Below are 13,320 nucleotides of genomic sequence, written 5' to 3'. Positions count from 1 at the left end.
CAGGAGCGAGCAAGTCTCTCTCTGGTGGGGCCTCCCTCGGAGCTCAGGGAGAAACCGCGGGGCCGGGAATGGCTAATAATAACACTAGCAGTAAGTTTATTGTACAAGTAATATACTGTTATTTGTTAATATTTCTTAATATAAAATTTGTTATGTGTTATTATATTTGTTATTATATTATAGTTATTGATCTATATCAATAAATATATAATGATAATTTATTATATAAATAGTACTATAATAATCATATAGTATGCTATATAGTATGCATAGTATTTACTATTATGTATATAAATATTATTTAACTATTTGTATAATTATTTAAATAAAAGTAATAAATATTAATGACTGTATTGATGATATTAACTTATACAAATACAATATTTATTACTGTTAATTTATTTTATTGATACAATAAATATTATACAAATATATTAATAATGATAATTTATTATATACATAATATAATTATTATATTTATTTCCTGCCCTTTAATATAACAAATAACAATTTATATTTGTTATTATATTATAGTTATTGATCTATATCAATAAATATATAATAATGATAATTTATTATACAAATAATACTATAATTATATACTATGCAATATAGTATGTATAGTATTTACTCTTATGTATATACATATTATTTAACTATTTGTATAATTTGGATGAAGTTGTGGAGCCAGTTGTATATGGTTGAGAATTTAGCATTTCTCCTGACGTTGTCAGAGCCCAGGCTGGCATCTTCAGAAGATCCTCTGAAGATGCCAGCCACAGATGCAGGTGAAACGTCAGGAGAGAATGCTAGAACATCGTACATACAGCCCGAAAAGTCCAATAATAGCACCCAAGGATTCCGCCGAAAGCCTTCAACAATATATTTGTATAATTATTTAAATAAAAGTAATAAATATTAACGATTATATTAATGATGATATTAACTTATACAAATACAATAATATTTATTACTATTATTTTATTGATACAATAAATATTATACAAATATATTAATAATGATAATTTATTATATAAATAATATAATTATTATATTTATTTCCTGCCCTTTACAATAGTCTCAGCGCAGGTTACAAGAAGTCTGTTTTAACATGGGCACGCTGGGCAGTTGCCCTGGGGCCCTACAATCATATGGTATCCATGCTAATCTATGTATGTTATGACTGGCTGTCAACACATAAATAAATAAATACTATACTAAATTTTAAATATTTCTAATTGGAAAACACATATTAACCATGTTTTATTATATTATTCCCAGTAGGGAAGACCAGTGAAGAGGCTGGTCTACACCAGACATCAAAACTCCAAAAGAGTCAGTGTCCAGCAAATCGTGCTCCAAACTTGTTATTCTGATTGTTTCAAATAATGAAGCTCTACATTGCTAGCAGGAGCCAGTGTGGTGTAGCAGTTAGGAATGGCAAGTCTGGAGAACTGGGTTCGATTCCCCATTCTGCCACATGAAGCCAGGCAACAGTAAAGTACCGCCCAATGTTTCCTGCCTTGAGAATCCTACAGGGTCACCACAAATCAGCTCTGATTTAACAGCGTGTGCATACACATGACTAGCAATTGGAGATTTTTTTCCTCCTCTGGACAGACAAGTGTCTCTAATTTCTGTGTAAACAGTTAAAAGTGCCCAGGAACCTCCTAACCCCTACAGCTTCCCAAGGCAGCTCAAAAAGACTTCCCCTCCATTGCAAGTCCAACGCTTGCTTTGCTGCTGGAACAGTTATACCAAAGCAAGCACAGATAAAACAGCTTGAAAGGTGCACACACCTAATGAGGGCTTTCCTGGTTTATGCTCTCTTTTCTATTTATGTTGCTAATCCCATTTTTTAGCAGCCACAATTGGCATTGCTGTAATGGGCCTTTCTGAGAATTCCAGCCTGTGGTACTTGACCAGGTGCTCAGGGGCAGCAGCAGCAGAAGGCCCTTGCTTTCACATCCTGCACGTGAGCTCCCAAAGGCACCTGGTGGGCCACTGCGAGTAGCAAAGAGTTGGACTAGATGGACTCTGGTCTGATCCAGCTGGCTTGTTCTTATGTTCTTATGTACTTTTGGGGGGAGGTGGTCCTCCTCTTCTTCTCCCCTTGCAGACATATTTCCTACTCCAGGAAAAGGAAGCCGGTGTTGCTATTTCCTCCTTCCCAAAGCAACACCTGGCGTAGGAATTCTACTGTTCTGTCCACTGCTCATGTATTGGACAGAAGCTCCCCCCCCCCCCCAAAAAAAAAAAAAAAAAGAAAACGCCACTTATAAAGGAAGATGTTTATTTCAAACAAAAAGAAGGGAGGCTGCAAGGATAAAGCAGAATTCCTGACAGTATTGTGGTTCATCAATAACAGAAACAAAAGCTACAAGTTTAGCAAACACAAAACACACACCCCAGAACAACTTCTGTCGTATAAAAGGATTCACCCTTCAGCCCCGCCGGTGAGCATCTAAACAGCCCAAACTATTGCCTGCAAAATATCTTTACTCAATAAAATGCACTGTTATCTTGTTACTCCTACGGACTGCAAATTGCCACCTCCCTGAGACACACAATTCGTTAACTTCTAAAGGTGGGTGATTTGTCCCCGTGCCTTGTTACTCAAGGAAAAACTCAGATCCATGCACCCGGCTGACACCCAGCAGGCTCCCCTGGTTTCTCTCAAAACCGTTTCCCTTTACACCCTTTCATTACACCTTAAACAAAGAGGCGAGAGTTGGCGACCTGGAAACATCATTCCTGATCAGTAATTCTGCTTGTGGAATGTTTCTCACACAAATTACAATGCCTGAGAGCTCACACCTGAGCCAATGTTTCCACGCCAGGCTTCACATCCTTCTATAAAATAAATAAGTTCGGCTGTTCCTATTACCCTTTCCCCCACCAATGTAACCACACACAAATTAGATGCAACGAGCACACACCACAAGTCTGGCGTCACCATTGACCTTAAATGCTCTAACTACATTTCTTTCTGTTCCAGATGTGACAGTTATTAAGACTTCTTAAAATGTTCACAGTAGCACCTTTTACAAACTCCAAATTGGGAAGTGCAATCAGATAGGCTGAAGCGATGGAAAGCAGGCCTGCTGTAGAAGCAACCCTGAAAGATATTTGCTGAACTTGTACTGTGAACAACAGAATCCTTGTTCTTCAAGCAGAAGAAAAAAACATTTTGGGGGGGAAAAACTGTCCAGGGAGACCCATAATTCCCTCCCACAGCATTTCAGAAAAGAAGTCCTGATGGACTGAACATTATTCTTGGATACCTCATCCGTGTCTTGCAGAAACACCTGAGTTTTTATTCCATTCGGTGATTGAATCCTGGACAGTTCTTCTAGGGAGGAATTTATACTAGATTATTACATTCTATCAGCCCCTGCCATGCTGGTAGGTACACATGGAATTGTAGTCCATGAACATCTGGGGTGCCATAGGTTCACCACCACGGAGCTAGAGGGTGGCAGTCCCAAGGTCTCCTTCCTCCTATCAAGGCAGCCAAAGGCTCCATGTTCCTGTTTAATCGGGTTGCCATCAGCACTTGCAGCCCCTTCCCCACCCTGTGACTATCGGGTACCAACTGATCTTAATGGCTCTAGTATCAGTGTCCAAGTGTTCCCACCAGCCAAAGATGGGCAGCAGTGGCAGCAACAGATTTAAGGTAATTCTTCCTTGATTCAGAAGGCAGCAAATTCACTCTCCTTTCTCTTTGGGTTTAAATTTCATCTCCTCCCAGGGGAGAAGGCAGGGGGGAAAGTCTGTAACAGCGGCAGTGATCACGTTTTGTCAGAGCCGGAAGGGCAAAGCGAGTGGATCAAGAGGCCCAGAAATGTCAGCCTTTGGCCTCTTCCCAGCCAGAAACTTCACAAGGCACTGTGCAATACTAGCTAAACAGGGGACAGTGAAGGCAAGAATAATTTGGTTCTTCTTGAATGCTTGCTCACCACACCTGTTCCCACAGCAAAGCAAGTTCTGGAGTTGCGTCAGATTTTACATCAGCCATGATTACTAAAGCATCTTACGTCCCAGTTAGTTAGCACTGGTGGTTTTTAAGAAAAGACATAAACAAAGCAAAGCCAGGAAGATTTGCAAACAGATGAAAAATGCTTGTGTGCTCTGAGTGTTTCCCCATCTGAAGTGGACTATGTCTGTCTTCAAAAGACAGAAAATTAACTGCACTGTTACCCTTCTCTCGTGGAATGCCCCACTGTGGGAGTGGTTCTTTGGGAGCAGACCTACAAGTGAGCATTCCACAGCAAGAAGAGGGCCATTTTTGGTCACAACTGAGCTTCTGTCTTTCCACGAGACAAGGTGTGTCAAGCCACTGTACAAACACACCCATGGGGAATCTCAAAGCAATATCTGAAGGGGGACACACAAACCTAACCCTTTCACAAGCTTAGAGAACTCCAACAATAGCCTCCTGAAGTAAAAAGCAGACACTTCTGTTATTTAAAACATATCCTTTTAGAAACCACTTGACCAGATTCAAATAATTTAGTCATTTCCCACTCTTATTGCCCTGCCGTTTTCTGGTGACATTAAAGTCATCGAATGATGTCTCTAAATGTTGAAAATACACCCTCCAGCTTCTCACAACCCAACCCAAAGCAGCTACCCAACAGAACAAAGATTTTAAAATGAAATACGATTAGCCTTCAGACACCCTCTGGAATTTGTCCTCAACCCAAAACCAAATGCTGAAGGGGCTAGTGCAAAAATCTCTCCACTCAGCTGGGCCAAGTCATTCCCTACATTTCTAATCCAAAATGAAGAGGAAACCCTTTCTTGGTAGCTGCTCCTCGTCTCCTTAGCAGCCATTCAAAGGTCGGAGTCGGCTATTTAGTTGGGGCCAAGGTTTCTTCTGAATCCATCTTCTGAATTTGCCCGCTTTCCTTCCCTTTGCTCTCTGTAAACACACGTTTCTTAAACCACCAAAGTAGTTCCTGTGCCTTGTGATTGGAACCAAATATGACTTCTGTGCAGGCCCCGTTTGTAAGTTTTGTTTCCTACTGAGAGTTGTGCGCTTAGAGATCCATTCCAGCTATTGTGGTTAAGGATTGTCTTCTGAATGAAGGCTTGCTGTGCAACAAGTCAGAAAGACCATTTCATTTATGGCCCCTGACGTTTCGCCAGGACACAGCCTCAGGTCCGTGTCGCAAATAACTTGGCTGCAAAATTGGAATGGGATGCCATGAGGAGGAACTGAGCTTCGACACAGACAACCTGCACAAGAGCATCACCGCAAGCATTTCTACAACAGGTTTTGCCATGGCATCTCAGAATTTGGGGGTGCAAAGCAAAAGTTCTAATGACATGATTTTACCAGATCCACTCTTCAGCCACAGACTTAGAAGCAAAGTAGGAAATTCTCCCTGATTCAGGGAATTTAATAACTGAAAGAATGCAGTGGAAGAGAAGCATAAAGTGGAATAGGGCATGGATCTCCTATCCGGGAACTTGAAATATTTCTAGCAGAAATCGGATTTCAGCAGAAAGAGGAAACGGGTTCACTACCTTTGCTGAGATCACCAAGAGATCTCGCTAGCTGCTCATTTTCTCGTAGGTATCATCACACTCTGAGAATAACAAGGTGAAGCACCAACACTCTCCCAACTGACCTAGTTGTCAATAGAGGCTGAGCTGTACCGCTGGAGGCTGCAGGTGGTGGCTCACAACACAGAGCTCTCCCCTACACAAAACTCCATCCTGACAAAGAACTAGCACGTCAGGGAGAAAGTGCTACGCTACAGCCATTCCCCTTTACAAACTAGTGTTCATGATGCAAAGTTTTATTTTTTCCTCCCATGGGAAAGCATCCAGGATATAAGGCACATATCCGAGACTCCGGTTGACACTCTCAGAATATAGGCAGCTCCAGACTGATTAATGTCTGCAGGCGGGTGATTGGTCTCCATGCCTTGTCAGCCTAGGGAAAACTCCAAATTCAGGCACCTGGCTGAGAGCCATCCGGCCCTCCCAACTTCTCTCAAAAAGGGTCCTCTTTGCACTTTCAACAAAGAACAGGCCGTTAGAGATCTAGAAAGTCATTCCTGATCAATCATTCTGTCTACTGAACGTTTCTCCCATAAATCAAATGCTTCAGAACTCATGCTGACAATCTCTGTGGCTACAACTGTTAATTCTGACTCCCTCCACACTTACAAACTGAAGGGATAGCCAGTATCTGCAGGGATTTTAACCCACCAAGAAACCCCCGCTTGGTGTCTTTTAACTACATAGGAATAGCAGAGCTTTGGTAACAGAGCCCACTATTGGTGGCTGGACACATAGAAATCCCTATGCCCCACACTGCAAAGAGAGGTCTCACTTCCCTTGGTATAGAAATTATTTTCTCTTGTTCCACTATTCTGACAGGGTAAACAGTATTTCTGAAACGTCAGAGTGCCTCTGATCCTTAAACCTTCACCTCTCTGAAAAGAGCTGCCATCTTGTCTGCAGCCGAAGGCTTGTCAGAGCGAGCAGAGGCTAAGCTCTCAATAACTCCACGCACAAGGTCAGGGTGTGAATCAAGCCCTTGATCTTCAATAATTTCCTTAAGCTTTTCCAACCTTTATCCGAGGAGAGAAACATTGGAAGCAGGAAAGCAAGTCTGGAAGACGACACAACAGGTGTGATCTCTTAGATCAACATATTAAGACATAAAAGGTTCAGGCTGTCTCAGACAATGACACAGAAATGAAGTCGGGCAAAAGGAAACAGGGCTGCTCTAAACTGATGGTCATCGTCTCAAAACACCTGCTCTTTATATAAATAGATTTAGTGCTTTTTACCGATTCTTGGAAATTACTTCGATTAACAGATAACAAGAGAAATGATGTGGAATGGCTGCCAAGGACCCTGACAGGTGTATGTCAAGGAAGTTTTTTAAACACCACAGAATTTCTCCTAGGCTTTTTGGGTTTAGGGGGAGAGGTACTACTATGTGCTAGTGTTTTGAGACATCCACATGCTGCATAGCAGCTCTAACACCAGCCCATTTAAGCTCAGCGTACAATCTAGGTTCTAGGCCTACCCTCTAGGTGATGGCTGTACTCCCAAACGCCCTCAAGAGGAGGTTCTGGAGAGACAGAATCTGCATTTATGACCGTCACCTGGCCATCATCTTAACAGAAAAACATGAAAGAATCTTGGACTAATGCCCTGCAAATCTGAGGCACAGGAGTAACTTTTTGAAAAGGTGATTGATTCTCTGCCCACTCCGTGTGGCATCGAAATAAAAGACAACATAGTTACATCAATCCGATCTCCGGCCTTCCCTTTAAAGCTGCCATTCTGGTGAGTGATCCACAGGGCCAACGCTACAGGCAACAGGTAGCTCAAACATTCTCAACGGTACGGTGTTTTTTGCTCTAAGGCAGTGAGTGATAAGGCTGGTCCAGATCCATTTGGCCCACAACTGCCTTCCAAGAAGAGCCAACGATGAAACAGAAGACAAGATACATCAAAGGCAATAAAGGGCAACAGTTTTGCTTGGGGGAATCCAGTCCTGGTCAGCCTCTGCTTCTAAAGCTCAGGGGCAGCAAGATCTCTGCATCAAAATGTTTTACAAGGGCGTGATTTCCTGCAGCTCCTCAGACAGAAGATGCCCACTCAGCCAGTCAAAAGCCACTGGCTCCTGGCCTATCCCATGGATGTTCCAGAACACGTTGCGCCTGTGAGCTGACTCCCATAACACTGTTTGCTGCTGTTGATTCCACATAAGACTGAGAAATATGTAGCTTTCTCTTGATGTCTCCACACCTAGAGACTTGGGGGGAAAAAAATCTTTCGCTCAACATGGGAGTCATTTCAACAGATGAGAGCTAAGAAATCCAGAGCGCAGAGCTTGACGAAACAGAAGGTCAACCTTTCACGAATTAATTGAGCAGGAGAAGTCTTTTCCCCGTGGCAGACAGCCGGAACTCAATGCCAGGCACTCCACAGATGCATCAGCAGTTTCCATCTATACCGCCCAACTGTCATGCAGTCTCTCTTCAACGTAACACAAATCCTGGGGAACGAGGAACTACTTGGAATCTTGAAGGTCTTTTGCCTTCTTCAAAATCAGATGGACGTCTGAGATCGGGTAATCCTGCATTTAAAACAAAGGACACACAATGAGGACTCACATGAATAGAATAGAATAGAATAGAATAGAATAGAATAGAATAGAATCTTTATTGGCCAAGTGTGATTGGACACACAAGGAATTTGTCCCCGGTGCATATGCTCTCAGTGTACATAAAAGAAAAATACATTTGTCAAGAATCGTATGGTACAACACTTAAAGGATTGTCATATAGGTCTATTAGTAAGCAATCAGGAAACAATCAATAATATGTCGAAACATAAAACGTAAAATCATAAAAAATAAAATGAAATGAAATGTCAGCACAAGGTTATAGTCATCATACAGTCATAGGAGTGGAGGAGGGAGATGGGTAATAGGAATGATGAAAAAAAAAAAGTAGTGCAGTAATTATATAATAAATATATAATAAATAGTTCTGACATTATTGCTAGGGGAATTCATTTGTTTAGCAGAAGCTGGCTGGCATTCGGGAGAAAAACTGTCTTTATGTCTAGTTGTCTTGGTGTGCAGTGTGCTCTGTGAAATGACGTTTAGAGGGTAAGTAAGAGTTGGGAACAGTTTATGTCCAGGATCACGATGGGTCAGTGAAATATTTTCACAGCCCTTTTTTTTGGACCAAGCAGTATACAGGTCCTCCTCAATGGAAGGCCAGGTTAGGCAGCTTAATTGCTTTTCCGGTAGTCTCTGATTATTCCCTTCTCTGAAAGTCTCTGTATGTCGCATCTTGTTGGGTTGTGGCAAATTAGAGGGAACCAAACCAATACAGTTATAGAGGTGCAGATGACAGACTCAATGATTCCCTCTACAAGAACTGTGTCAGCAGCTCCTTGGGTAGTCTTGAGCTTCCTGAGTTGAAGCTTAGAAAGAACATTCTTTGTTGTGCTTTTTTTGATGACATTTTTTGATGTTAGGTGACCATTTTAGGGTCATGAGATGATGATGGAGCCTAGGAAATTTAAAGGTCTCTTACTCAAGTTGGATACTGTGTTTGTCTAGTATTGTGAGAGGGAGGTAGGATGGGAGGGTTTCTCCTGAAATCTACCACCATTTCACCGGGTTTTAAAGTGTGTTCAGTTCTAGATTGTTCCAGTGGCACCATCGAAGTTAGTTGTTCAACCTCCCGTCTGTATGCGTGGGAGGTTGGAACCTCTTTTCGTTAGCAAGGCAATTTCTAGGGCTAGATGGACTCTGGTCTGATCCAGCTGGCTTGTTCTTATGTTCTTATGGGTGCTGTGTGGTTTCTGGGCTGTATGGCCGTGTTCTATCAGCATTCTCTCCTGACATTTTGTCTGCATCTGTGGCTGCCAGCCACAGATGCAGGCAAAACATCAGGAGAGAATGCTGCTAGAACACGGCCATACAGCCCGGAAACCACACAGCACCCCAGTGATTCCGGCTGTGAAAGCCTTCAACAATACAATGTAAACACTCTCTCCTCAAATCTTCAATATAAGCATTCCCAATTTTGCAAGTGTTCCTCCTGTCCTTCCAGCCTTTATATCAGAGGTGGGATCCAACCAGTTCTCACCACTTCTCTAGAAGTGGTTACTAATTTTTTCTGAGTGCCGAAGGGGTTACTTACAGCAAACCGCCCCTGCCCAATAGGGACTGGAGGATGTATGTGGCGTATGCGCCTTGTTTCTGAATCCCACCACCACCGGACCCTGTTTTTAAAACTTTTTGGATCCCACCATTTGCCTTTTATACTCAGTTGCTAGTCTTTCCTCTGCAGTTTTCGGTCATCGTTATGATCGCTGACTTGACCACTGCCTATCTTCTGATACTAACAGTGTGAAACAGCTGGCAGTTATCAGGTAACTCATGCTGGGAGACATTTTTAGGTGACTGGACTGAAGCGAAGAGACAGAACAGCCTCCTTAAAAAAAAGGCATGAAGTCTAGGATTTTGGAAAGAGAATATAGAAGGGTGGATATACACCCATTATAGAGACTAATAGCTAGGTCAAAGAGACCGCTATTAGTCTTTTATGTTGATTCATTATGTTTTGTCTGATTTGTCCTGGTTTGTCCTTCAGTATGTCTTTTGTATGTTTTTACCAATGTAAACTATACAGATTGTTCATTGCAAATATACTATCTGAAACTTTAATAAAATTTATTATCCATAAAAAAAAGGCATGAAGTTCAAAAACGATACAAGCTCTGGAATTCACTGCCCAAAGTAATTTCGATCTGCTTCGTAGCAAGGCCAACTATCCCAGGATGGCTGTACCCAACGCAGGTGACCATTTAAGAGTGACCTACTCTTTGCTAAACCAGCTGTGTTTTACCTGTAGAAGCCGCATATTCAGAGTAAAATCTCCTTCCAGTAATTGGTCTCGAATGAGCCTAAGGGGACAGAGAAGGGGGGAAAAAACTTACATTATTATATCAAAGCAAAATATTTTTGCTTCTTCAATACCAAAAAGGATGGCTTAGAGAAAAAGCAACATGTGGAACATGGGATTTGGGTGAGGGGTGGTTGTTCCATCAAGTCGCAGGTGACATATGGAGACCCTTGAGGTTTTCAAGGCAGGTGACATTCAGAGGTGGTTTTATCATTGCCTGCCTCTGAGTCAGGGCCCTGGTATTCCTTGGAGGCTGCCCATCCAAATATTAACCAGGGATGCTTAGATTCTGAGATCTGCTAAGATCAAACTGGCCTGGGGCTATCCAGATCAGGATAACATAGGCCCTTTCCGCAAGACGGGCTGTGTAAACATTACGCCTGGGACGGCTGACAAATGCCATCCCCAGGGGAGCTGTTCCACATTGGCAGCCCGGGCGTCACTCTGCTCCTTTCCCAACCCTCGCCCCTCGGTTTAGGTTTTGGGAAACAGCTGGAACTTTCAACTGCTGCCGTTATGCGGCACGGGCAGCGCCGGAAGCTACTGCCTATCCCCTCCCTCTTCCCACCGACCTACCTTCCCCAAGCACCGTCCGGCACGCCATGGAGCCTGGGGATCCACGCCTCCCCCCCGCCTGTGATCTCCTGCAGCGTCACGCCAGGGCAGGGCGATGGTCTCCTGGCTCTCGGGCGATGCCTGGACGGTCGCAGAGGGAAGGTAGGTCGATCGGGGCGACGGGCGCTAACGCATGGCGCTGTCTTCCTCGGGTAGTTTCCAGGACCATTCGCGGCGAACGGTCTCAGGAGTCAATCGGGCGCCATGCATTTACCGACTGACTTCCCAGCATGGTAACAGTGCGTATTGAGAAGCGGCCATACGGTGAAATCGGGAGTGAAAAAAAAGACTTCGGCTATGTTAGCACTCCACTGCATTAACACTCCACTGTGTTAGCTCTCTACTTCCTTTTTTTAAGATTCAAGCATCTCCCACACTTCCAAAACATGCTGCTCCAAGGAAGAGCATCAGTACTTTCTTCTGCCATCTGTCTCCTTTAGCCAGCATGGTGTAGTGGTGAAGAGCAGGTGCACTCTAATCTGGAGAACCGGGTTTGGTTCCCTGCCCGCCACTTGATGCGTGGAGAGCTTATCTGGTGAACTAGATTAAAAGCTTGTGCACCTCCAATACATGCTGGTTAAGTGACCTTGGGCTTTTAGATCACGAGTTCTTCTGAGTTCCTCTCTCTGCGCCCCACTCCACCTCATGGGGTGTCTGTTGTGAGGGGGAAGGAGTTTGTAAGCCCCTTTGAGTCTCCTTACAGGAGAGAAAGGGGGGGATATAAATTCAACTTTTCTTCTCTTCTTAATTATGAAATGGAGTTCCCCTTTTATTCCACCATCCCTCCAAATAGCACATGTGTGATTCTTTCCCACATTTTATTCACAACCACCCTGCAAAGAGGGTTACACCAGGAAGGCTGGATCCACTGGTAATTTTCCACTAAGCAAATACACCAGATGGGACACTGAGATACACTGTCAAGACACTTGATCAACCTTAGTAGCATCAACCTTAGTAGTATCAACAAGTATCAACCTTAATAGGATCAACAAATTGTTTGTGTTTTTTAATGCTTTTCCATAGAAGGCAAAGAGCGCAGCTGGATGCTGGCACTATTTAGAATCTGAATATCGTTGAGGGGGGAAGGGAAAGGAGTTTGTCTGTCCCTTTGAGTCTCCTTACAGGAGAGAAAGTGGGGAGATAAATCCCAACTCTTCTTCTTCTTCTCCTTTATTAGCCCAAGAAACAGAGAGCCTAAGGCCGCTAGCTGCCAACATCAGAGGAGGACAGTGCTCAAAACTCACACACACGTACACAGCTCAGTGCAAGAGAAGCTAATAAGAAAGGTGCTAAGGGCTGTGGCTCACAGCAAAGCAGCCTGGTACCTTCTGTTTTCAGAGATGCAGGTGCTGGGGAAGACCCGATGCTTTGGAGAGCTGTGGCCTGTTAGAGGAGACAGTGCTAAGCTAGCTGGACCAATGGTCCGATTCAGATTAAGACAGCTTTTAATGCACTCTGCGTCAAAATCGCCCCGTTGGACCAGATCAAAATCCACTGAGTCTAGCTCTGAATTTCCCGAAGCAGCAAGCCAGAAGTCTCCAGACATTCCCAAGCTAACCATGACGATGAGCACTTCTAGCCTTCGGAGTTATTCAGCTAAGAATTGTACCCTTAACTGCCCCCAGAAGGCTAAAGTGCCATCCACACAAAGCCCGCAACTGCTCACATCAACATGGCGCAGCAGACTAGCAGCAGGAAGTCGAAACGGCTGTCATCGGCAAAGAGGGAATCCCAGATGCGGATGACGTCTGGCAGCAGAAACTCCTGGGACAGCAGCAGCGTCAGCCAGCGGAAGGCGAAGAACTGTGGCTTGATGTTCTGTTCTTGCTGTTGGAGAGAGAAGCAGCAGACAGAAAGATCAAACCGGGAGCATACACTGAAAATGCTGGGGGGAAGAATTAGGACTAATAAAAGGAAACACTTCTTCACGCAACGTGTGATTGGTGTTCGGAATATGCTGCCACAGGAAGTGCTGATGGCCACTAAGCTGGATAGCTTTAAAAGGGGCTTGGACAGATTTATGGAGGAGAAGTCGATCTATGGCTGCCAATATTGATCCTCCTTGATCTGAAATTGCAAATGCCTTAGCAAACCAGGTGCTCGGGAGCAGCAGCAGCAGCAACGGAAGGCCCTTGCTTCCACATCCTGCATGTGAGCTCCCAAAGGCACCTGGGGGGCCACTGAGAGTAGCAGAGTGCTGGACGAGATGGACTCTGGTCTGATCCAGCTGGCTCTTTCTTAGGTT

The 13,320-nt window shown here is 43.8% G+C and overlaps 1 protein-coding gene across 2 annotated transcripts in view; it reads right to left on the bottom strand.

The window, feature by feature from the left end:
* Positions 1-3,564: 3,564 nt before the first annotated feature.
* TBC1D13 (TBC1 domain family member 13) overlaps positions 3,565-13,320 on the bottom strand; it is a 34,840-nt gene continuing 25,084 nt past the window's right edge. The window contains exons 10-12 of one of the 2 annotated variants that reach the window (XM_048512740.1): positions 12,742-12,902; positions 10,401-10,458; positions 3,565-8,110 (exon numbers count right to left, since the gene is read on the bottom strand). In XM_048512740.1, coding sequence (XP_048368697.1) covers positions 8,045-8,110; positions 10,401-10,458; positions 12,742-12,902 — 285 coding nt within the window. In that variant the 3' untranslated portion in view covers positions 3,565-8,044. The remainder of the gene's footprint in view (positions 8,111-10,400; positions 10,459-12,741; positions 12,903-13,320) is intronic. The other variant, XM_048512741.1, reaches the window with a different exon arrangement.

The sequence above is a fragment of the Sphaerodactylus townsendi genome, linkage group LG12, assembly GCF_021028975.2.
Source record: "Sphaerodactylus townsendi isolate TG3544 linkage group LG12, MPM_Stown_v2.3, whole genome shotgun sequence".
NCBI classification, from domain to species: Eukaryota; Metazoa; Chordata; class Lepidosauria; order Squamata; family Sphaerodactylidae; genus Sphaerodactylus; species Sphaerodactylus townsendi.
Note: the sequence above shows the minus strand (reverse complement) of the source record. Positions and strands in the feature narration are given on the sequence as shown.